At 39.4% G+C, this 25,136-nt stretch overlaps 1 protein-coding gene across 1 annotated transcript in view; it reads right to left on the bottom strand.

Moving 5' to 3' along the window:
• Positions 1-25,136, bottom strand: part of LOC104407486 (slit homolog 3 protein-like) — a gene marked incomplete at its 5' end in the record, with an annotated part of 141,439 nt that overhangs the window by 50,896 nt on the left and 65,407 nt on the right. The window contains 3 exons of the mRNA XM_010016787.1: positions 2,834-2,997; positions 5,610-5,753; positions 17,421-17,492. Coding sequence (XP_010015089.1) covers positions 2,834-2,997; positions 5,610-5,753; positions 17,421-17,492 — 380 coding nt within the window. The remainder of the gene's footprint in view (positions 1-2,833; positions 2,998-5,609; positions 5,754-17,420; positions 17,493-25,136) is intronic.

Genomic DNA, 25,136 nt, shown 5'->3' with positions numbered 1-25,136 from the left:
ATTCCTGCTAACCAGTCCTCTTTCCCATCCTCCTGCTACTTCTCTTTCTTCTGCTAATATACTGAATAACCAGATCTTTTCTCATGCCAGGTCCTTACTGACAGTCCCCTTTATGATCCATTGTAGAATCCCAATGAATGTGGAAAACACACAGATTGCTTCAGGACAACCTCAGAATTCTACAACTTCAGAATTGGCCCTTTTCCTGATTCCAAAGCATTAAGCTCACCTAAGTTGAACTACTCTTGTGTGTGATCCTGATGCTGGCTGAGTAACTCTACTCCCACAGAGCTGACACTTTCTGTGCATCCTCACCACTTTCCTGAGGTCAAAGATGAGGTCAGCATAAAATCCTTCGCACTGCTTCCTTAACCAACCCCTCATATTCACTGAGTTCCAACCCCACACCTCTCTCTGACTGCTGTTCTAAATGTATTAAACAAACTACAGGAAAAGAACAGGATCCTGAAACAAGAACCTTTTGAGAAAAGAGATGCACATTTACAGAACGATTTAAAATAAAAATTCTTTTCTCATACACTGAGCATACGATGTAAAAACTTGACAGAATCCAACAACCAGCAAGGACACTGAAAAGTTACTAAGCATTGCCATCCCAGTGGGATTGTGCAGGCTCATCCCTGGATAACATAAAGCACTGCTCAAAAGTCTGACTTTGAATGATGAATATTCATACCTCATGGCCTTTTCTGCACAGAGACGTGCTGTGTTAAATCCTGGGATGAAACATATTCCTCAAAATGAAAACATGGAAAATTCCTGCTAAATGCCAAGTCTGAATCAGCCATGATTCAAAGGGACAACTTGAGCAGAGCAGGTGCCAAGGATGTCTGTTCTCTGGATTGATTTACAAACTAAGATTCTTCTAAACTATTAGATGTTCCCTCTGTCTCATGTGAGCAAACAGTGAGTCGAGTTCAACGTATCTCATTGCCATCTGGAAACTCTACAGGCAAGGATATCTTCTCTATTGAGCTTTTGAATAGAATTAGTTTTCATCCAGCTGAAATCTTTGTTCTGAAGCTGTACAATCCCTGCTCTCCTCCTTCATAAGTCAAGTTTATGCCTTTTCCATGTGGTTTTGATATACTCATAGAACTGGAGACCAAGGAAAAAACAGCCTAATGCCTCAAGGAAAGGACCCCCAAGATAAGAACTCACACACAATATTATTCTCAACATCACCAGGTACTGTGTTCTGCATTCTTACTCTTCTTAGTTATGACCTTTCATAAATGGTATCAGGTGGTGTTTGCCTTATCCAATAGCCTGTACTGTTGTTCAAGGCATGCCTGCACATACATAACATTAATTTCTATACCCTATTAATAAAAGCAGGAGAAAATAACAATTGCAAATTGGGTGCAGATTTACGCTGCTCTGTTTCTGCAGTCTATTTTCCTTTCTAAATGATATTTATGCATTTGAATTTCCAGTTTCTTTAAATATGCTATTACTAATTATCTTGTTCCTATGATGGACACCATCCAAAAATCTCGATAAAAATATGTTCTAATTTCAGTTCTGGTTACAAATTTTGTGGCTTGAGTCACAAGTGACTGAAGACTTTAACATTCATGCCCTGGTAAACCTGACTGCAAATGAAGTTATCTTTATTTTATTTTCTCCATAAAGAGAAGGTTTAGCTCAGCATATTGCTTGCAGAGATACACAAAGCACAACGGCTTGTTTTGGGCTGCTGCCATTCAGCTTCATGCTGCAACCCCATCTAGAGTCATTAATCTTTTACTACCAGAACACAATTAATCATAGTTGGTTGTTTTGTGTTTTGGTTTTTTTTTTTCTTTTCAGGGGAAAAAGACAGAAATCACAGTAATTTTCATAGAAAACATTGCCAGCAGTCCATCAATAACAGTCATTTTTCTTCTCAGTACACACTAATAGATTTGCTCACTGAAACCTGCTTGTCTTTCCAGTATACAAAATGCAGTAAGCTAAAATACATACAACCAATAGAAAAAACACAAGAAGCCGCAGTCTGCCCTGTTGTGCTGTGTAAGGCAATAAATGTCATTTTAGTGATAGCTGGGCCATAAATAAAATATGGATAGGCTTGAGAAGAAGGTGTTTATGTTACTTCAGAGGTTATTTTCAGGTGGAAACATTTTTTTCCATCTAGCTCACACACAAGACAAAATCTTTGCCTAAACTATGATGCAAGTTTTGATTCAAAACTTATTAAACCCCCAAATCTTACCAACTTTGATGGCAGTTTTACTGAATTAGTGCATGCTACTTGTGGATATAAAACCTCCAAACTTTACCCCCAGCTTCCCTTGCATCCTAGGTCAGAAATGCCCTTTGCCAGTGGTATAAAAGTCTTACTCATACTGTTTTCAGCCTTTTTTACTTAAGCTCAGTTCTCAATAAGGTCAATAAGAGTTCTCCCTGAATACAAGTGACAATCCATTCACCTTCCACCCCTTCAAAATATGACATTTGCCATATGGATTTATATACATCTTCCTTGTTTTCCTTAGACATTTTATAACCTAGTAATTCTTTAAAATTAAATGTCACGAGAATTTCTCTTTTCTTTGTTTGTAAGAGACACAAGAAGACAGCTATAGACTGCTCCCTTTTGTCCTTTTCTTTTCTTTTTTTTTTTCCTTTTTAATCCATAAGGTAATTGGTTTTCTGGAGAACTAACTGAATTTTCCAAATTTAATTTTCAAAGATGCTCCCTAATATCCATTATAGCAAACACTGTCCTGCAGATTCAATTAGCAAGCTCTCTGGACCTGCTTATTTCTGAATTGAAAGTGCAGTACAGCCTGGATAAATGAATTACCTGAGCAGCGGAACTTCTTGCTCTTGATCTGGCTGATTCGCTTGTTGGCAAGGCGACGTGGATTGCTGCACCGAGCGCCGCTGGTCTCTATCGGATTATCCTGCAGGTAATCAGCCAGCCACTTCAAATGGCAGTCACACACAAATGGATTCTGAGCTAAATGTCTGCAAGAAGGATGGGATGTTTAATCAGAAGTGACCTGTGACACTGTGCTCCATCAATGTTTTTCACACACGCGAAACTGAAGAGTAGAGTAATTGAATAAGCTTCCCCCAAACCCCAGGCCTGGCGGAAACCACGCAGCGCCGCACATGAATGGGAGAATCCTGTCAGCTCTCCCATTTCGGAGCTCATTAAGCCTGCTGCAAGTCCTTTCGCAGGGAAAACAAAAATTAAGATAGCATAACCTGCTTTAAAGGACACCAAGTCCTGTGTTTTCTCCTGACAGCCTGAAATGCTGCCTTTGAGGGAAATGCACCTTTTCTGATGCACCTGACCTGAAGACCATTTTGCATCCTGGCTTAAAAGAAATTTTATTGGCAAGCTCAGTTTCCTAGGGATCCAAACGCGATTAGTGAATCTTGGCTCTGTGGGCAAAGCCAGAAGAGATCCACAAGTCTTCCCTCAAGAGTAAAAAAGATATTTGCATATACTCATCCTGTGCAATAATATTCCCCTTATATGCGTTTTTTCCTGGAGCAAAAACATTTTACTTTTGAGACTGAACTGTTTATGCAAGATATAACTTAACTCTATCCTTTGCACAACATATTTCCCACACAATTGGAAATAGGCATTGTAACATTGATTCTAACTGGATATTTAGACTTTGTTAATAGAAATCTCAGAGAAACAGCACTTCTCTGCTGCTTGACAAAGTTGAGCACTGTATTGGGAGAGTTTGCCAGGTCTTTCTCAGAGACTGGTTTTGATCTCAGTTAAGCTGGCTTGCAGCAGTCCCTCTAACTTCCAAGGAATCAGGGCATGACTCCCTGCAAAGGCAGTTTTAAATAAGACAGATGTTTCAATTTAGTTTGGACAGAGGTGTAAAGCTGTAGCCTCACAAGAGCTCTGCTCTGTTACTGCTAGTGTATTTTTTCCACCTGAAGCAACTTCTTTTCTTTCCTGTTTGCAGTTATATTTACGAACTGTCACTTAACAGAGTTAAGTACAGAATACAACAGGATTTCAAGGAGTGGGAAGTGAAAGCATAGCAGAAAGTGCCTAAAGATATTAAAGATTACTGTTGTAGTAGAGCCTTTCCTGGTGTGAAAGGTCCAAAGAACAAACCAGTACATAGAGACAGGATATGGGATTGGTCTGTAGCTCTATAAAAAAGGCAGAAGATAGCAATCACTTGGAGTACTAGACATGGGAGAATGAATAAAAATATTTCACGAAAAAGTGTCTTGCTGCGAAGCAACAAGTCCATTCTATGTACTGGCCACAGAAGTGCCAAGAAAACCCCATGGAACAAGGAGGAATTTTTAAACCTTAAGGGTTTTGCCTCACAAGATTGACAAATCTTACATACCTGTAAATGAACCTTCTCTGTCACCCTTGATAATGTATACATCTATGTACATACACAGCATGTTGCAGCAGCAGAAAGCATGGTAGAGATGGGAGGCATAACTGGGGGATTGTACATGATTATCCAAATGCCTGAATGGCTTGCAGGAATACAGACTGGCCAGATACTTGCTGGAAATTGAGGCTGTGCTTGTGGCTGCCAGGGGAGGTAGCAGATACCTGCTGCTAGAAATCACCCCTCTTAGTTCAGTTTTACACAAAGTAATACATTTCTAAAACTAATTTGGCCAATGCATTTCCAGTATTAAAATATATACATGCAGGGGGGCTGGAACTAGATGATCTTAAGGTTCTTTCTAACCCAATCCATTCTATGATTCTCTGAGTACATTTCCAGTACTATAGTATGTGTATGTATATACATATATAATGTGAATATATATTCCATTATTGTGTGTCTACATATACATACACATATATATTTTAATACTGGAAATGTACATACTTACATACTACACACAGAGTACACACAAATATATACATGCACATACATAATACTGGGTGAGGGGGTTCTTCCTTGGTTTTCATATATATCAGGCTGTCAACTCCAGCTGTTAAGGAGTATTAGTTACCTTAATCTCTTACTACTTACAGCTTTAGGATGAAACCTCCTTTTGTAAAATAGAGTAATTTCTATACTTTTGCTTCTGATCCCTCTTCTAATGCCTCCAATTCAAAGACTAAGAAAATGTTTTGTGGATTTTCTTAATGGACCAAATAATAGAATGGGTCCCATTCCTTAAGTGGAATGTCAGCTGAAATATGGTTTCAGAAGTCAGGAACTATACAGCAGGATGCAGACCCAGTAAGGAGAGATGCCAACTCATTAGCCCATTAAAAACTGTTAGGCAATGGTTTTAATCTGCTGTTCATATATTGTACAGACTCAAATTTGCATATTATCTTCCTTACTAACAGGATGACTGAATTATTCTGGGAGCTTAAAACACTTATGACATTCATGTCACTATTGGCAGGCTGCATTGATAGCTGGCTGTGCTGAATTTATGCAATACTTTGTTTTCTTGTGCCTTTTATTTCTGTCAGGAAAGGAGGGGCTGCTATCTTTGGGGTCTCTTCCAATTGCCTTCACAGATTTTTGTGAAAAAGCCTTCCCAAAGACAGGCAACAGCTTTGGGAGAGAAAGAGAGGGCTGTCATTTATGCTACGCCTGCATACTCACAGAGTCTGGATCGATCGGAGAGGTGCAAAGAGCCCCTTGCTGATGGTCTGCAGTTTGTTGTCATAAAGAGATAGCAGCTTGAGATTATGCAGACCTTGAAACGTGTTTACCCTCAGGCAGTTGATCTTATTGGCATTGAGAAGGCTGAAAACAGAGGAAAGGTTTATAATTCATTAATCTTGAAATAATCAAATAAAGATAAGACTGAACTGTGAGGTTAAATCTAAAAAAAATATTAACCCAGTCACCAAAGCCAACCCACATTTAAAGGTCTTCACTTGCCTGTTACATTTAAAATGTGAAAACCCCACAGTCAACATTAGTACTCTCACAGCTGGGGAATATACACACATGTAACAGTGCTGGGTACCTTAAAATACTTAGAACATGTCTTTTTTTAATGCCCGCCCCCCCTGGTTGTTCAAAATTCTACATAAATACCTGAAGGTGCCTTCAGCTGTGTATCTTCAGCTTGATAAACACAGAAACTGCAAGTACTCCCCACCCTGCAATTCTATGCACACTCTCATACACCAAGTCCGCAGCGAGAAGTATCCTTTTTTATTCCAGTTTTCTCTACCAGCATCTGTCTTAAGTTTATGTGAAATCCTGGAATTTTGTCCTTTTTTGATAAGCAATGTGGGGATAATTTAATCATGGAAGGAAGGAAAACCTGATTCTCCTCAGAGACAAGAGAGAAGTGTAGGGTCTGGACTAAAACTTACTGATAGGCAAGGTCACTTCATAACTAAGGGTAGCCAAGCCATGCACCAGGTTGCTCAGAGGAGTTGTACAGTCTTCGTCGTTGAAGGGTTTCAAGATGATGCTGAATAAAGCCCTGAGTAACCTTCTCTGACCTAATAAGGTGGCTCTGGTTCTCCAGTCTCATTGCTAGTGATCACCTGAGGTTCCTTCCAACCTCCAGTGTCCTACTAATCTATGAACCTACCCCATTCCAGTTACACCAGATTCCTGTGGAGCAACACAAAGGCAATTTACATCCTTATCTTATTTTGCACTTCTAAACAGCAGCCAGTTGCCAGAACTAATCAGTTCAGTCATAAAATCTTGGACGGTACTTGTGCAAGTTCTCTTAGCTTGTTCAGCTAGAGTTCTGTCACACATAACAGGTAGATATAGTCCCAAGAAACTGAAGCTCCCTCGAAGACACTCAAACAAAAAAAACCACTTAAGACTGCCACTGTCATCTGCATATGTAGCATTTCACACTTAGAAGATAGTCAGGAAATGACCTATTCTTCTCACAAAAGCCAAACCCCACATCTTGGACTACTATCAGCCTGACAAAAATGGTACACTGCAAACAATATAGGATGTTAACTCAGTTCTCTTGGTCATAAAATTCTTGCTACTTAAGTCAATGAGTTTGAAGAGGTTAATATTACAACACTGTGGCACTCTATGAGCACCACACTAATACTCAATCAGAAGAATAATGTCTTTCTGGGCAAAAAGGAAAAGACCTCTTCTATTCCTCAGCAAACAAATATATCATCTTGAACACACCTCTAACAGCACAGGGAGCTTCCAACAAACTGCACATACACCATTGTAGACAACAGGGCAACCTCTCAGGGAAGAAATGCATGCTAGTTAGCTGCTTTTCCTTTGCTCCAGAAGGTGCTTCCTCTGCACAGCATCCTGCCTTTGCACTGCTGAAACCTTTGCACCATTGTACCTTCACTGCAGTTCCCTGCTCCTACTGCCGTTTTGGCAGAGCCCTGTTACTGGGGTAAATGGCTACCGCAATTGTGATACATAGAAGATGGAGTAGTTGAGTAAAGCCCTTTTCCCAAGGAGAACAGGAATGTAGTGCTTTGGAACAAGAGGGTATCAGAGCACAACTCACCTTTTAGCCTACAGGAAAGTCAATACCAATTTACCTGTATTTTCTTCTTTATATGGTGTTGAAAACAAAGTTTGACCTTAGATAAGAGAAAGTCCCAAAGAAGGCAATGATGGATAAATGAAATTACCTTTTTGCATGAACTAACAGCTAAAATAATTTTATGAAATCATAAGCAGAGCTAGGATTGACCCGTCTGCAATCTGTATTTTGGTGACTGATAATTACGTGACACCTAATTCACCAGAAGTAAGAGGATAATTTTCATATTAGGCTACAGAAACAGTTCCTCCCATGCATTTGACATCTGAGATTCTGCTCCAACAGCAAACATCAATGTCTTCTCTTGCTACTTGTTTCTTATTGCCATTCATACATCTGAGACAAAGCAGTCTTCATTCTCTCTCAGTTCTTGTGCATTATACATTTCTCTTTCAAGCTTGGACTTTATTTATTCCATAAAAAACAGGTTCACATGTTAACAGAAGGCAAAATCAGCTACTGAGTTTTATTCCCTGGCATGCACTCTGGCATTACAAACCCTTTGGTTTCTATCCCCTGCCCTTGTGCACTAGTCTCACATGGTCTTAATGCATTGCACATCAGCATAGATTGGTTCCATGACAGATGCCTGGTACCTAAGTTATACAGGAAGAAAACTGAAAGCAAGTATATGCTTCCATTTATTTTGCTAGATACTATTTTTTTTTCTAATATGACAGTAATATTTCATGCTGCAAGCAATATTTGTGACAAAGCCTAAAGCAAACATGAAAATAATCTCAGTAATGGATAACTTACAACTGAACTACAGTTGTATTTGTATAAGTGGACAACCAGTATGTCTTTCTGTGATGCTTAAGAAGTGCTCACACAGCAGAGCTGTGCTGTGCAGATACTATTCACTTGCAGGGCTAGAAGTCTAACCATCACTGATCCCACTCAATAAACCCTCAGAGCAAAGCTGACCTAGAGCCACAGGGAATATATGGGTCTCGAAGCCATTCTCTGATTAGTTTCAATAAAATATGAATAAACCCAATGCTGCAAATCAGAATTTACATTGTGGCAAGTTTCCCTGGCATGAATTTTCAATGACTGGGTTCATGGCGTTATCTGTGACATTTCTCTAGGAGCCAAATACCAAATATGAGAGAAGCTGATCCTATAATAGCCACAAGTACAGAGGCACACTCTCTACTTTAAGCATCAGAGAAAGCAACCTGAACAGGAAAGTTGCAAGCTCTTTAGTGTACAGGCTGTTTAGAAGTGGGAATTCAGATCCTACACAGTTTTCTGAGGTGACAACATCCATTCTGTGTATCTTCTATGCACTATACACGCAGTCCCTAAATCTAGAGAGGACAGATAGTGTGCTCAATAGTAACATGGACATGGCCATAGTCACTGAATCGTGACGTAGATCAATGTCCTATTTCTGACCAAAATTAGCAAGAAAAGGGAAGGGGGCGGGGGCAGGGAGAGAGTAAAAAACTGAGAGGAAGCTGAATAAATAATCCCTGAAGTATTTTCCCTCCTACTTCCTGGGAGTTACAGGATGACTTTTGGCCAGAAGCATTAAGGTTTATGTTCCTTCCAAATCTCTCTGTTATTTTAAAGTATCCCCTCTATGACTATTCCCCTGTATAAATCCCAATTCTTTGCTTAACCTTTCTTCACTATCACAGCCTCCCCAGTGGCATCTAATTATTAATCAGATACACAAGGCTGGCCTCACAGGGAGTTAAAAGTGGCTCTAAGAAAATGTTTTTAAACTAACACAGAGGCATATGAGAAAAACCTCTTCTAGGAAGCAGAAACACTGACCTTCCTTAAACACTGAACCATGCTGTAAAACAGACTAAGGGTTCCTTTTTATTGGGCTCCTGCCAAAGAAGAGACAATATTAAAAGCTGAGTCTTATTTTAGCAAGCATTACATTTTGCACCAATTCACGGTGAAAGTAAATTCCACTGCTTTCCCTATTTTGTTATCAGCTTAATTGGCTGAGATTTACACACGGCCTCCAGATGTGGTGCAGCATTCAAAAGGAGGTTAAAAATTCAAGTTGAAGTAAAATTGCCTGCTGCCCAGAGGGATGATGGATTATGAACTCAAGTCTCCATTTCCATCCCTCTGGCTATGTTAAGAACATAAAGAAATCTCTTGCAAGCCTAGGACCACCACAGAACACAGGCAAATGGTTAAAGACCTTGTGGTTTACACGTCACTGAGAGCAATGAGCAGAGCAGGATCGCAATTCCATGAGCCCATTTCCTGAAACAGTGCATTTGTCCACACACATTGAAATAATAATGTGTTTCAGCTAAGCCCTTTGAACGAATGTGTGCTGAATTGGCACTGTAATTGTATCAGCTGCTCATAAGCACCATCTGCATAATTAAGATGGTCCTGTAATTGAATTATATGCCCAAGCACAGTTTCAAGTGATTAACATTTAAATAACATTTTGAACTCCAAATGAAAATGATTGCAAAAATTGTTTTTTAAGAGAAAATGGGGATGTTTATAATGGCTTTTACCCTCAGCAATATTTGTATTTTCAGCTCAGTGAAGTCAAGTAATCAAACTATCAGCAAATAACTACATAACCAGGGGAATGAAACAGCAGCCTAGCAACCTTAACACATGCTGGGGACTGCAGGTTAACTTCTGGTGCTACAGGATGGACGAGAAATCTTCTAAGGCACATCAATAAGCCCAGAAGGAAAGTATGAGGGAGAAAAGCCGCACAGAGCCACTGGAAATCTTCTCTTTCCTTTTCAGGAGCTTTGTGCTTTGACAGCAACGACAGCATGAGGAGAATGAAAATGTTTGGCACCCCATGAACCGGCTGGCACATCCCACATGCCAGACTCCACTGGTGAAAATGAGAACTCACCAGAGAAAGGCAGATGTAAAATGCATAGGAGACTTGTATGGGAGAGGAGAACCTGGGCAACAGTTTTGCATGGGTAACAGCAGAGTACAAATTGACTTTTATAGAGTACCTCTAGTCAAAGGCTTCACCTACATTCAAAGGCACTACAGGGCAGCAAAGAAAGGACTCTTGGCAGAGAACATTCCTGAGGATATACAATAGCTGTTATAAGATTAAAAAAGAAAAAGTATTTTTGCATGCTTTTTTCATCATTTTCTCTTGAAATTTCCAGGGAACCAAGTGTCATATTCGATTTAACACAACTTATCAGGGGAGAACAGCTGAAGCCCCAATATGGAAGTAGCTGGTCAGGTACTGTCATCCCAGCAGTCAATGGCAAGGAATGTCTAAGGACAGAGTTGTGTGAACGTTGCTCAAAGCATGGCCAATTTATAGATATTCAATGCAGATATTTACTTTATCTGCTTACTTATTGGCAAAATAATTGTATTAGAATCCAGGACCATTTTAAAATGGCCTGGAGTGTAGGGGAGCAATGTGATTGCCTCTCACAGAGTCAGGGTATTTAGACATCCACTAATATTTACATTTTCTAATGTGATGACTGACCACTGAAGAGTCTGTCAGTGCTTCAACTGATAACAACCAGTGTGAAATCATCATCATGCTTGCTTGAACCGACTTCAAGTGTTTCTCCATGTTCAGGAAACTGGATGATGGTGATGACAAACTTATTCAACATAAATTAAAACGGGAAAGTCACATGCTGATAAGGAGTCAAGAAGGAAGCACAGAGCATTTTGACAGTCCTGTTTTGGAGAGATTTTTAAAGGCCTCCTTTCATTTCTGACCCATAAGACTGCAACTCCAGTTGAACACCATCCATAAAACAGTCCTGCAGTACTTGTGTTACTACCTGGAGAATTATAAGCACAATCTGTCATATCAATTGGACTTCCATTCCTCAAAATGCAATAATGTCTAACTTAGGTGTGCAGATAAGGTCACGATTGATTTTAGATAACCACATGATAACTGAGATGTACAACAGAGTAAGCACATTTTCTCTTCCTGCATTACCAGGAAGTTAGTTTCTCGTGCAATAATAACTAGAAGAGTTTCTGTCCAGCAAGTCCAGCTTGGAGCACTGGCGTCAGAAGAGCTAATGAATTACACACTGACGTATGAACTAGTGGTTGCTTTGGGAAGCTGCATGCAGACAGACTACAGAAGTGACACAGAAAAGGCAGATGCTGTTGCAGTCTTTCATTAGTGCTTGACTGTAATTGTATTTCTGTGTCTGGCAGATGCTGTTCATTCACTTTAACAGCAGTTATTGAGTTTAGTAATATTATCACAATAGCAGCCTAAATGCAAAAATCTGAAGGAAAAAAAGCATGAGGCAAACAGCTTGAAAACAACTCTAAAGCTATTAAGCAGGACTGTGCAGAGAGCATTCTGTCCTGGACTAGAAGGACAAGGGCTGTATAATATCTCTGCTGTAGCCAGGAGTATCTTGAGTAATCAAGGGAAAAGTTCATATGTCATTTTGCTATGAACTTAGAATCACAGAACCCAGAAATGTCATAGCTTGCAAAGGACCTCCAGAGGTCATCTGCTCTGAACGTCGCTCAAAGCATGGCCAATTTATAGATATTCGATGCAGATATTTACTTTATCTGAGAAATAATTATTTCATCAGTTCACAGGTTAATTTGGACTGGCAGGAAGCTGGAGCAGCTCCTTGTCCTGTTAGACTGCCCCAACCAGGGTGAGCCGTAAGGTCAGACCAGGTTGCTTCGAGTTTAGTTCAGTCTGCTCTTTAAAATCTTCAAGGACAGAGAACGCACAGCAGCCTGCTCCACTGCTGGGCTTGTTGTGAAAATGCTTCCTCTTACATCTAGACAGAAGGTCTATCTTTTAATGCTTGTTTACTCCAGGAGAAAAATTAAGAACTCCATGGAACATGAAGCTTTTATACATCACTTAAAGCTCAGAAGATTGCTTTGGGAAGGAGGAGAGGCTACTGTGCTATAAAGGACTTGGAAATGGAAAACTGTAATTTCTTTATTCTGACATTTATATACTGTTTAATGTTTAATGGTGCATCACTGTTTAATGATGTTTATGTATCTAACAGTGTAATGTAAACAATACAAAACATTCCTTACAGTAATTTTGTGTTTCTTTTTTTCTTTAAATATACTTTGTATGAGCTTGTGCTTCATGGGATTTTCTTTGAGCTTCTAACAAGCTCCAAAAGTATACAATTAATAACTGGTAGATTCTATTTTAAGCTCTTAAGTACTGGGATTCAACTCACAATTATGATGCAACACAAGCACTTCAAACTTGACAAATTTGCCATGGAGACATTTTCCAAGCAACCTCTCCAGAAGAGCTATGGGAGTACCAAGTATCTTGCTGTTCATCCAAGGAGAAACAGCCTAAAAAGCAGGTTAAAAAGAACTGCTCAAAGCAAAATTTCACTGGTTTAATTTTGGGAAGACTGGTAATAGCAGTTCCTGACAGTATATCCATGACTTGCCACTTCATATTAGTCTATTTTAAACAAACGTCAGCTGGAGTTGTAAATATTAGATCTAGTTCCAATTTTAACCCAGGTTAGATGCTTGGATTTGGAAGTCTAATTTTTCACCACTTTTAAAGTTACTTTACCTGTCAACATGTCAAACTTCAGGCACTAATATGATTATTGGTCTTTTCCAACTATACTGTTGAGTTTTCCCTAATGATCAGACATTAGGAAAAAGAGGAGAAGGCTGTAAGCTTTGGCTTTGTTTTACGAAAGAGGAATACAACAAACCTCTGATTTTAATATATATGTAATCTAGGAGTTTATCTACTTCTAGCAACATCAAAACAGAGTCCACTATGGGGATTCTTTCCTGCCCAGCAAGCCAAGGCATCTCAACCATAAGATTTAGAATCAACATACCTGGGCACTTGTATGATTAGTAACTATGCAAAGTAAATTTCCTCAAGGAAAAGGATTTATTGAAAACTGATACTTGCCAGACTTCAGAAAAATGAGGTTTCATCCCCCTGTATTATTTTGCTATACAATCTCTTTAAACAGTAGAGATTTTATGATACTTTCTTGTTCCAGGAAATAGATCACTGCAAAGCATATAGTGTATAAGCATAATAAAAAGGCTTCCAGAATGTTTAATATGCTTGCAGAGAGGAAGGTGTAGTACTTAGATATGAAAAACCCTGGTTAACCAACTTAGTGCCCATTATCCACTGTTCTGAACCACTTGACTCCTGTTTCACTGCAGGCTGGCTCTGCACATTTGCTCATCTGGGAGCAAGCAGAGCACCCGTCAGCTTTTTCTGTCACAGGGCTGCTGAGAAAGAGGGAGCTACACAGTGTGATGTGGTCTCCCCGGTGCAATGACTGGCAGAGGTTTGGCAAACTTGAGGGCTCCTGAAAGAGCTTGTCCACATTCCAGGAAAACTGAAAGACAGGCGAGAAGGACTTTTAAATGTAGTCCAGTTTCTAGGCAGACCAACGTTAGCCAAAGGCCTCCTGGGCAGGAGTTAAAACTGGACACATCTAATGGTTACTTGAAAACTTCCACCTTACACTGGAACCCTTTTCATTCTTTTGATATTTAAATGCCAGTTACACACATAATGATGATGAATCAAATATTATTTCACATCTCAGATGGATTGTTGCCCCAGTGAAATGAGTTTCAGTTTACTGTAAAAAAACCCCAAACCAAAATCAGACTCCAGTTATCCCTTTCTGGAAAACAGTGTAGTTCTCTAAACTCCAAATAGACCTGAAATTCTCAGATCCAACCTGCCAAACAGAAGAATGTACGAGGCTGGGGTAGAGCAGCTACAGTAGCTTCCTAGCATCCTCCCTCCTGGCAACTTCAAACAGGATAAGGAGAATGACAATAGAATCATAGAATAGTCAGGGCCGGAAAGGACCTTAAGATCATCTAGTTCCAACCCCCCTGCCATGGGCAGGGACACCACACACTAAACCATGTCACCCAAGACTCAATCCAACCTGGCCTTGAACACTGCCAAAACTTCCTTGGGCAACCTGTTCCTGTGCCTCACCACCCTCACAGTAAAGAACTTCTTCCTTGTATCTAAGCTGCTGTTCCCCAGAACAGATGTATAGTTGGACTTCTGTAACAATGCTTGCTGCTGTGCTGGTTACAATTGCATACATAGGAAGACATAAGATCTGTGAAATCAGGAAATTAACAGAAATCCAATTGTAACTATTTATGTGAGGACCATTAACTACTTAAGATAGCTAACTGTAATGAAGACTTCAGAAGCAACATTTTACATTAAACCCATGGGGATCAAAAACCCCAACAAACCAACATAAACAGCGACCACCAAAAGAACTCATTATCTAACCATTCCTGGCTAGTTTCTTGCCAAATATTGGCTTACCCACCTCTGCCTTACATGACAGAAATACAGAATTCGAATGCTAGCCAGGTGGGCTAAAACTTGCTCTGATTTCTGCATTTCTCAGAAACCAAACCCAAATGGGGCAGCTGAAGATGCTGTCATGCCTGAGCTGAGCATTACTTTACCTAGCTGCAGTGTTTCTGACATCAGTGGTACTGTCTGCAGATGTTAGGCACTTACACAAGCCAATTCTGCCAGAATAAAAGTGAAATAACCTGGATCTATACTCTAACATGATATTTAAACAGAAGGAAAATGACATTTCTGAGAAACTCTGATGAGTCTTATCCAAACCAGTAAATAACAATATTACCTGCTCTGCAATGTCTTAATAATTACTTTTTCCTTCTAAATACAATCTGAACGATTTTACAGAGGACCCACAATGATCCCTTTGCTGATTGTGTCCTGCTTTACCATAACACCAGTGCATTTTCAGAAATGCTTCAGCTTAGGAAATTAGACTGGCTACCAGGGTACCTTAATCAGAGCATTCTTATCAGTGTGTCTCCAGACTAATAAGAAGAAATCCAATCTAGAGTCCACTGAACACTAAATTAGATCTAATCATAGGGCACTCTTCCAACTGTTCAACAGCAGGTCTAAAACCAACGAATGCCATTTATTTTTTCTGGTATCCATTAAAATGCTACAAGCAATCCATAATAGCTGCTTCAAAGCCACCGTTGGAAACGTGTGCAGAGATTTGTTTGCATTTAAAGCATGATCATTCAATGCTTTCCTTGCCAAAAGCTACTTTAGATTTAAACACTTTCAAGCAGACCCGGAAAGGTTCCAGAGCCACAATACTCTGGGAATCCCATAATGGACAACCTACTTACATCTTCATAGTCTCAGCTTGAGAATGTTTAAAAGGTTGAAGTACAACACCTTTTAATGGCTCTCTGGCATACAGATTTTGCTAATTCAGATTGGAAAATGACTGCATCTTGGCTTAAACACGTACTTCACTGACAGCCAGCACTACATGCATGCAAAGACTATAGTATAAAGAAGTTGAAACTGGCTTAATGCTTTATGCAGAAGTTCTAGACCCACATTTTTATAGGACACCATGAGCCATGTCTTGTGTATGTTTCTTTTTTCCTACTGGGAAAGGTCCTGTTAAGTGTCCTGGGTTAGACAGAGCAACTGTGTATTGCTTTGAACTTGCAACCATTAAATATTTGGGGGTGAAGACTATAACAAAGCTCAGATTTTTCTAATATATTTTCTTTCTCAGAGGTCAAAGTGACAAGTTAAATTTAGGTCTCCTTTTGGTTGCAGCATCTTCACTGTACTGAGTACAACCTGAGCCTGACAGGCCAGTTATATCAACATGTACCGAGCCCCAGCTTTGAAGCACTTTCAAGCTTATTGTTCTCACACAAGGTAAAGTACTTCCCCCCTAAACACACAGTGTGCATTTACTGTACAGGCTGGCCACAGACACTGAAATACAACCAACTGGTGAGGGGTGGGACAGGGAGAGGAAAAGAGCTGCCAGAAAAAATATGGGCAAAAGGTGAAGACATGTCTGAGCAGTCCTTCACTTAATGTATAGAGCAGCTATTCCAGACTTCAGTTCTTTGGTGTTGCTCATGGATTTCTAATATAAATCTATGCTTATTTTTAGATAGCATGTAAGTGCAGCAAAGACTGCTAGCATAGAGCAATACATGCAATGGGAATCATGAACTTTTGGATATTCATTTCTGATTATGTCAACATGGTAAGAAAGGCTTAAAATATCATGTCTAAAAGTTACTTCATGTAAGTTATTGTTTGAGGGTGGACGGTAGTGTGCAATATAAACCAGAATTGATGAATTTATCATATATCACCTTTACTTTCTGAGTGCATCATCCATCATGGTAATCAGAATGTTAGCAATACGCATATTAACCACACTTCTGCTCCTTCTATTGACTGGCTGAAATGGTAGCTGATTTCTCTCTCTTTGAAGGAGCTACTCATTCCCAATGTGATTATGGAGACAAGAGTGGGTGAAATTTGCAATTTCACATTTGGGTTAGGAAATTTGTTATGCTACATTAATAAATACTGAAGAGTGTATGGTATACATCTTACCCTGCTCATGACTGTGTGTTAAATCACACATGGCATAAAATACTCAAACAATATATTGTTTGAAATCATTTCTCTTGCAGCAAAGCCCTATTGCCATGTTGCTTGCATATTCTTGTGACACAGTAGCCCTCAAGGATCTACTCAACCACAAATGCTAAAGGTGTAAAAACAATCAGATGACATCCCCATCTGCACATCAGTCAGTGACCCAATTTCCTTTCTTGGACTTCACCAAGTCTTCATTTCCTCCCCACACTTAAATCCTCCGTGTCTATTATCCATTATACACACTGTGCTATAAAACTGTTGGCACCTTCCTTTCTTATTTCAGCCCTTGCCTCTGTCTTGCCTGACAGAGAAACAACTGCCTAGCACATCCCAGTGAGTTTTCAGTGGAAAAGGTGATTATAATAATGTCAGAAGCTGAAAAAACAGTAAATCAAGCTAGGCTGTAAAATAAAGAGGAAGGGATCATACTCACAGCAGCTGCAGAGACACAAGATCATCAAAAAGGCCCTGGGGAATCTCTGTGATCTTGTTTCCATAGAGCACTCTGAAAGATTCAGGAAGACAAAATAAATCTTAAATAACAGACCAGTTTAGTGTCCTCCCACCTCTCTGCATTATCATCTCTATTGATCTTGTGCACCATGCCCAGGATCTGTGGGCATTTCATTTCACTACTGATCTCATTTGCTTTTCTAAGAGCACATGGTACTAAATGAGTCGTTATGATTCAGGCTTCGTCTGGTGTTGGAAAGCATTTTTAATGTAGAAACTGGACATCATCCAAACCCCCTATCTGAAATATTTTTCATTCTGTTGAGGGATTTTTTTTCCCACCTTTTTTAGAAATATTTTAACCATTGAAAGACACTGATGTAAAAACCTAGAATTCTGCTCAGTGATACTGAATTTAAAAGCCAGGGAAGCATAAGATGGTTGTAGATAAAATTACATGTAAGTGAATCTCTTAAGATATAATAATTGGCATTAAATGTGACACAGGCATCATTGGATAAAATATTATGGCTTCACCAGCTGCTGTTACCATTTCATCTAGCTAATATAAAGAAATTTAACCTGAACTGGAAATAGACATATATTTCAGAAACTCAAAAATGATTTAGGTGGAGTTTGGTTATAAAAATCAGTAAAGATCATAAATATTCATAAACTGATATCCATTATTCACTTTTAATATTAAAAATATTTCCCTTTTAATGGAAAAATGCACATTTCCTCAGAAATTGAACTAAAGGGAAAACCAGACAAATCCACCATTATGCTAAGATGTGTTACCTAGAGATGAGAGCAGAATCATATGTGACAGGCACACCTGAATTTCAATCAAATCTAAAGTATTTACTTATGTCATTTCTGCAGCTGGCAAAATTTGTCAGACTCAGACAGTGAGTTAGGAGCTTATGTATGTCCTGGTAAAAGGGAAGAAGATTTCACTCCCTCTGAAAATTTTACTCCTTGCCTAAACATTTTAATAGACTTCAAATAGGTAAAACCAGTATTGACATAATTTCAATGCTCTCTATAGGACACGGTAAGTGGTTATAAAACAGCTCATGCCAAAACTTTGTTGCTTATATGTCACTAATCTCGTTAATTCCCTAACGTTTTGATGTGTAATAACATGTTAGCAATTAATCAACCAGCCATGTGAGGCTTGGCTGCTGCCTGAAACTCTGGCTTACCCTGTCTTTCAACATTTACAACATTATGGTGGGGTGAACATAGTGAAAACCAAACACTCAGTGTGATGGACCATTTACAATACCCTCTGGCCTTCCCAGAGTATTGCCACTTCAGTTTACTCTTCATCAGTCATTGGAACTATATCACCTCTGTGGGAGAGTTCCCAGAACAGCTCATTTCTGAGCCTAAATAAAATGACTCTAAATAAAATAACACCACTTAGATAGGAAAATTTAAACTTGAAACTTCATTTTTCATTACTTTTGTAGTTTAGCAGGAACTGAACTCCTACTCAAGAAACTAATGATCATCCAGCATTCTATTTTCTCTCAACACAAGTAAAATAATTTCTCTTTATCTATTGCAGAGTCAGGAGGTTGGCTTTTAAATGTGCTGTTCCACTTAGTGGCTTTTGTGAGTAATGGATGCTAGTACCACCAAATTTTTCTGTTTCATAATTTCAGCTTCAGAAGACACACACACACTTTCCTACTTTAACAAAATTTAATGCAATGTACATGGATTTTTATACTCTACCCCAAACTAGACAGAAATGATGGCTGAGCTTTGGAAGATCTAGTAGGTCCATTTAGGTAGCAGTTTCAAAATATGAGATAATATTCAAGTCACTGAATTTCACTGGGCTCTAAACCAACATCCAAAAGCTGACTCTCAGACTTCTTTCTGAACAAAGTAACTGATGTGAACCCCTATATCAGGAAGCAAAACCTCTGCAAATAAAATATTTAAAAGGTTAAAATGTTAAGCTAATGCCCACAGAATGCAATATATTTCCACCTCAGTTTCCCCACTTTCTGAACATTTCTTTAGCAAGTGCATCATCTGTATACAAAGTTTAGCTTCTAAGCTCTGTGGTGTTAGGTGAACATCGTCCTTAGTTTTGTGGAGTAGCAGGACCATCAATGCTGATCAATAGTGCATAATAATATAGCATCTGAAAAGGAGCTCAGAAGCTAAGCTCTACAAAATACCCATGGAAAGCAGAAATAAAAATCCCCATTCCAGACTAAGAGTTATTCTGGCTGTAAACACACTTATGTAAAGTGAAATCTTAAAGAAATGTCAACACTCACATCCAGTGCAGTTGTTAATCATGGTACTACTAAATGCAAATATCAAGATAAGACTCTTATTGGAGTAATTTCTCACTTTTAATTTAAGAGTCAGAAGGTCACAGTGCAGTGTTCCACTGAACTGAAAACCCTGGATGTGTTTATACCTCCTCTTTATTATTTTGAGCAAAAGAAACTAGAATAAAATAGCTTACAAAATAAAACAAAGCTTCAATCTTTAGAAGCCATGAAAAGAAAAGCAGCATTTTCTAACCTAATTAGGCTTATGTGCATGTGGCACATTAACACTGGAACAAATTAACAGCTAAACAAAAGTCAGTATGAGAGCTCAGGCACTTGTCTCTAATTCATATTCATGTTCAGCACTACATGGAGCCAAATTAGCTAATGCCATTGTCTGCCTGCCATGGCAGAGCTGGAGTCAAACGGTCCTCCAGAAAGAAGCAAAGAGGAGGGGAGGGGAGATACATAATGCATTGCGTCTCATTTCTTCAGCTCCTTATTTCCATTTCCTCTAATCAAAAGCACAGAAACTTTTGCTTTCTCCAGAGTTCTCAGTTTTTCTAAGACTGGCAACCATGCTCCTATCTGCAAATATGGATCTTCGTCAGCATCTTCCAAGATGCTTTTGTCCTGAATGTACCAACTGCTGCACTACTAGGAATGAGCCAGCCTGCAGGAAAGGACAGGCCAGGTTAGGTTAGGGACACCCCATTACTGCAGCTGCTCTCCTGCATGTCCTGTCATTGGTCCCATCTCACCACCATGCACCAGTGTTTCCAGAACAGCAGCCTTGGGAAAAAGAGAAACCAAACAAACCCCCAAACAGAAAAATAAACTCAAAAAGCCACGTAACAGGAACCACAGCCAAGTCAATTAAAGAACTTCATTTAAATTTCCAATGCTTTTACCAACATGGATACATTTTAGGAGATCTGCCTATGGCATTACAAGCTGTAAAATTGTGTGTTCACTTCTACCCTTCTCATATATTGCAGGACATGCAGGTGTCCTGGCTCCTGTGCAAGCTTGGCACAGCAGCACAACCCTCCTCCTATCCCCTAGCACCTGACAGTTTAGACCTCAAATATTTTTTATTTAAAGTACACTGACAAAGTTAATATCTAATAAAATCAGCTCAGTAATTGCTGCCAATAGACAGCACATCAATGAATCAGAATGACGTTTATTAGAACACAAAAGAATTACTATACTTTTTATTGTGTGCTCTTGACTGTTCATTTGCTTTTTAACTTTGCTGGGAGACCAAGTTACCTATAGGTCTGACCAGCACCATTTGCTGTTGGGTGGAGCTTTAGCTTAAGTCTATACTCACAGAGCTAAACTTGAAAGTAGTAACTAAAGACTAAGCCAGAACTGACTGAAAGACTAATAGGCATCCTTTTCCTTACTGTTCCTTTCTTTCTTTTCTCACCACATGAGAGTCTCTTTTACAAAGATGGAAACCAGTCCGAATGGAGAACACAGTCATAAGGATGTGCAAGCACATCAGACTTGCCAGTGCACAAATTTTACCCTTGTCTTTTCCACAAGGCAGGTATATCTAATGCCAGAATGACCAGTGTGAAGAGTCTTTCACTGTATTTTTAACTCAAATTTCTCACATTTTATTGCTGGTGGTTTTCTAACATCAACAAGTTGCTGTTATAGCACAGGGGCAGCTGAGCCACTCAAGGGCTATATTCTGAGCAGCACATAGAGCATCAGCTCATCAGTTCTCAGCTAAATGCTTTCAGCATGGCCACAAAGCACAAGCTGCAGCTCTTCAAAAGTACCTGGTGGGCTGGGCTGGCTCACAAATGGCAGCAGTTTTCAGTCTGCCATCAACCTTCCAAACAATGGGAAGGACAACACAGCTAGAACACAGCCCCCCTGCTGCACTGCAAGCACTGGAGAAGATCTCTGGAAGAAGCACACTATTCAGTTGAAAAGTTATTGTGGATCTGTAATAAGAAATTATACAAATATATAAAAGTCATAAAGAGGCACTATGTTTCTAAAGCCTGGTTCTGGCATCATATTTTCATATTCCCCCAAAATGTATCTATTCCAAATCACAATATTAAATTTCCAATTAAACAACTATTTGTCACTACTAATCTTCAAGTTTTGCACATTAACCCAATGGATGTTCTAAGTAGTTAAAAGTAAAGATTAAACAGTGAAAATAGTCACTGCACAGATTCATTTAAAAGCTTGGAACATACCAGACAAAGAAAGGATTGGAAGCACACATAGCAACACGTATGTTATCCTGGGTGAGACGGTGATTAAGCATGTAACAAACCTTACTTTGAAACATAAAAGTCTCACTGATTCCTCACAGTGCGTAGACATTCTGACCTCTTGAACAATGTGAAAATTTGCAAAGACTTTCCCAGTGCATGGCCCGTCATATGCACTGGAGTTAACACAGCACCTCCTGAGGCCGGGAAGCAGTAATTGCTGTGGTGTCGCTGTTTCACAGTCCCTCAGCTTACCTTACTTGCAAATGTAGCTGCAATTTAGCTGCTTCGTTAACTCTATCCCAGAATACAGACATCTTCCCCTGGAAAGTGCCACAGAACTTTTCTGGGGGGTGAAAGCCTATCACAGAATCCCTTACCCTAGACCATATGGTTTCCAGCTAAGTGTTGCTTTATTTTGGCTTGGCTGAAACATTCTTACTGAAGTGTCAAATTTTGACTTTACGCAATGCCTTTTTCAGTCCTCAGAATGCTTTTAACTTTTCTTCACACTATGAAAACAATTCTTGCTAGGAAGAATTACATTTCCCAAACTATGTACCATGGCACAGGCTCAATAAGAATTCAAGTTTTTAAGAGGAGGAATTGATAGGGGTAAAACCAGCAATACATTTCTCATCTCTGAAAGAAACATAGACATATAATTTTTTGTCTCTGCACTATTTCATATTTCTTCAGAACAAGTTAGGCTAAATAAATCTCAGTAAAACTATCCCAAGCAATTTGTTACCTTAAAATAAGTTTGGCAGTTATTGCAATAGACAGTGTTTTACTGCAGATTTCAAATCACCATGAATGACACCACATACATCATCACCCAGGAGATGATGTCTAAATGGGACTGCTATGTCAAAATCTAAGCTGTCTCTTGTCTTTGTGCCCAGGCTGATCTAAGCTTTTAAATTGCTCACTAGCTTAATTCAGTATATGAACAAAACCAGAGAAATTCTCCCTCTGCAGTGGTCTTAACTTTTATTCATTTAGTTTAACACACTGAAGGCTTAGACTATTTTGTCATATCTCATAAAATGTCCCCAGACAGTCTGGATATGGCCTTCCAAACCTCCATTTGTGGGAAGTCTACTGACCCCAAGAATAACATTTATCTTCGATACTGTTAACAATAACCAAATGCTGATACAATCCTCTTGCTGTTATTAGGCAGATTTTGAGCTGATTAAATGAAAAATTAATTTACTTCAGCAAGTGCATGCAGCAATCTTGAAACATTAAACTCTTCATAACTTGGCCTCACTGTTCAGTGCTGAGTTATTAACCACTCCAACTCCAGCAAAGCTCTATTCTAACTGTGTGCACCACGTACTACCAGTAGAGCATTTCTCAAAGTTTTGCTTAGAATGAAGATAACACATTCTTCTGCAACCAACCAGTTCTGCTACACTTCTCAAAGCAAGGGTATTATTTGTTCTCATGTTTATACCGAAAGCAGTATTGGATGGCAAGACTAATCCCTCCAACACAAAAGCCATGGCTACGCTACCACAGCTCGCTCGCATCTGTGCTGCCTGTTGTCATTTTTAAATTCAAATCATTCTACGCTTCTCAGTTTGAATATTTCATATGGTCTCAAGCACTGCACTATCACTACCCCTCACAGCCTTCAATGTATACACCCTTGTATCATCTCTTTGAGACAGGGAAATACTTCCACTTTTTCAAGTGGGGAGGCTTTGCTATAGACAAGCAGTTTATTTGTCCAACAGAGTCACAGGAATTATGCAACATAACTTCTTCCTCCCAAGTCCCACAGTGGCATCTTTAAGACTAAGGACCCTTTTCCTCAGGCCTTGATCAGCAACAGCCTCCATTCTCCACCAAGCTCTCCACAACTCAAAAACAGAGCCTGGATCTTACTGTACCTTCAGGGTGGTCCATAAACAGGTTTGAAGTTTCCTTCATACCAAAAACATGCTAAGGATCTAAGCCCTAGAGCCTAAATATTGAAAGGGAACTTCAGACACTGTAGCAGAATTAAATCCATAGCCCCAGAGCTGACCATGACTCACAGTGCCACTTGCATGTAACACAATAAGGGGGAAAGGAAAGGGCAGAAAACTCTTGGAAGAAGAAAATATGTTCTTAAAGAAGAATGATTGCAGTTCCTTAGGAAAAAAAAAAAGAACAAAGCCCAAATACTTCTAAGAAAAACAAAGGAGATGTTCCTTGTTCCACACGTTCCTTATATGAACAGGGAACAAAAACCCCGTGAAAAATGGGCATGCAGAAGACAACTTTTTTTCCCCTGAGTGTGGGGAATGGATATGTCTTAAGTCCTTCCATGAACAACGTTGCCTTTCTCTTGCTAAATGCAGAAAAAACTTAAGGTAGAAATGGCTTATTGAAAACGTCAAGATTCTGTGACCTTTTTGACTCCCATAGGTGGATTTCTTGTTACAGAAAATATATAGATTTAAAATAAAAAATTATGACCTGTTGGCATATGGGTCACTTTGCACTTTTAAAAGATTTAAGTTTTATACATTTTGGGGTGAACTGTTTCTGTAATAAACATTCCTGTGCTTTGAAAACTACAGTACACCATTTTTTCTTCCATCTCTCCATAGGCACAATAGGCAGAGCACTCTGAGAAACTGTTCTGCCTGGAAACACTACCCTAAGTTAGCTTCAGAAGAAAGTGGAGTAGCAACCCACTATATATAGGGCTCCATTAGCCAGCCAGACTAACAATGTTGGCTGTCTTCCAAAGAAGCACTTTCACTCTCCTAGACCCATAGGGAGCACTGCAATTGCATGCGAGCAGGGAGTAAAGGGTGGAGCAGAAAATGGGAATAATGCGGGAGGGAGAAGCACGGAATTTAGGCACTACAGCAGTACTTCATTTTTAATGAAAACCAAGTTGCTTACTTCCATTTGTGCATTAGCATTTTCCCCTCTTTTCTTCCTGTTTTAACTCAGCTAGCTGAGAAGTCCAGCTGCTCTGGCAGAGATGAAGCCTCAATGGTGTCTCATTAAAATGTATGCCACCAGTCACATTTGACTTACATATATGAAAAATAACAGTTTCTCTCCACTGAGCTGAAGCATTGTATGCAGAGCAGCCTTCCTTCAGGGCATGCAGCTGACTAAAGGTACTGAGGCCTCAGG

The sequence above is a fragment of the Nestor notabilis genome, unplaced genomic scaffold, assembly GCF_000696875.1.
Source record: "Nestor notabilis isolate BGI_N333 unplaced genomic scaffold, ASM69687v1 scaffold4396, whole genome shotgun sequence".
Taxonomy (NCBI): Eukaryota; Metazoa; Chordata; class Aves; order Psittaciformes; family Psittacidae; genus Nestor; species Nestor notabilis.
This window is presented reverse-complemented; position numbering and strand designations above follow the sequence as displayed.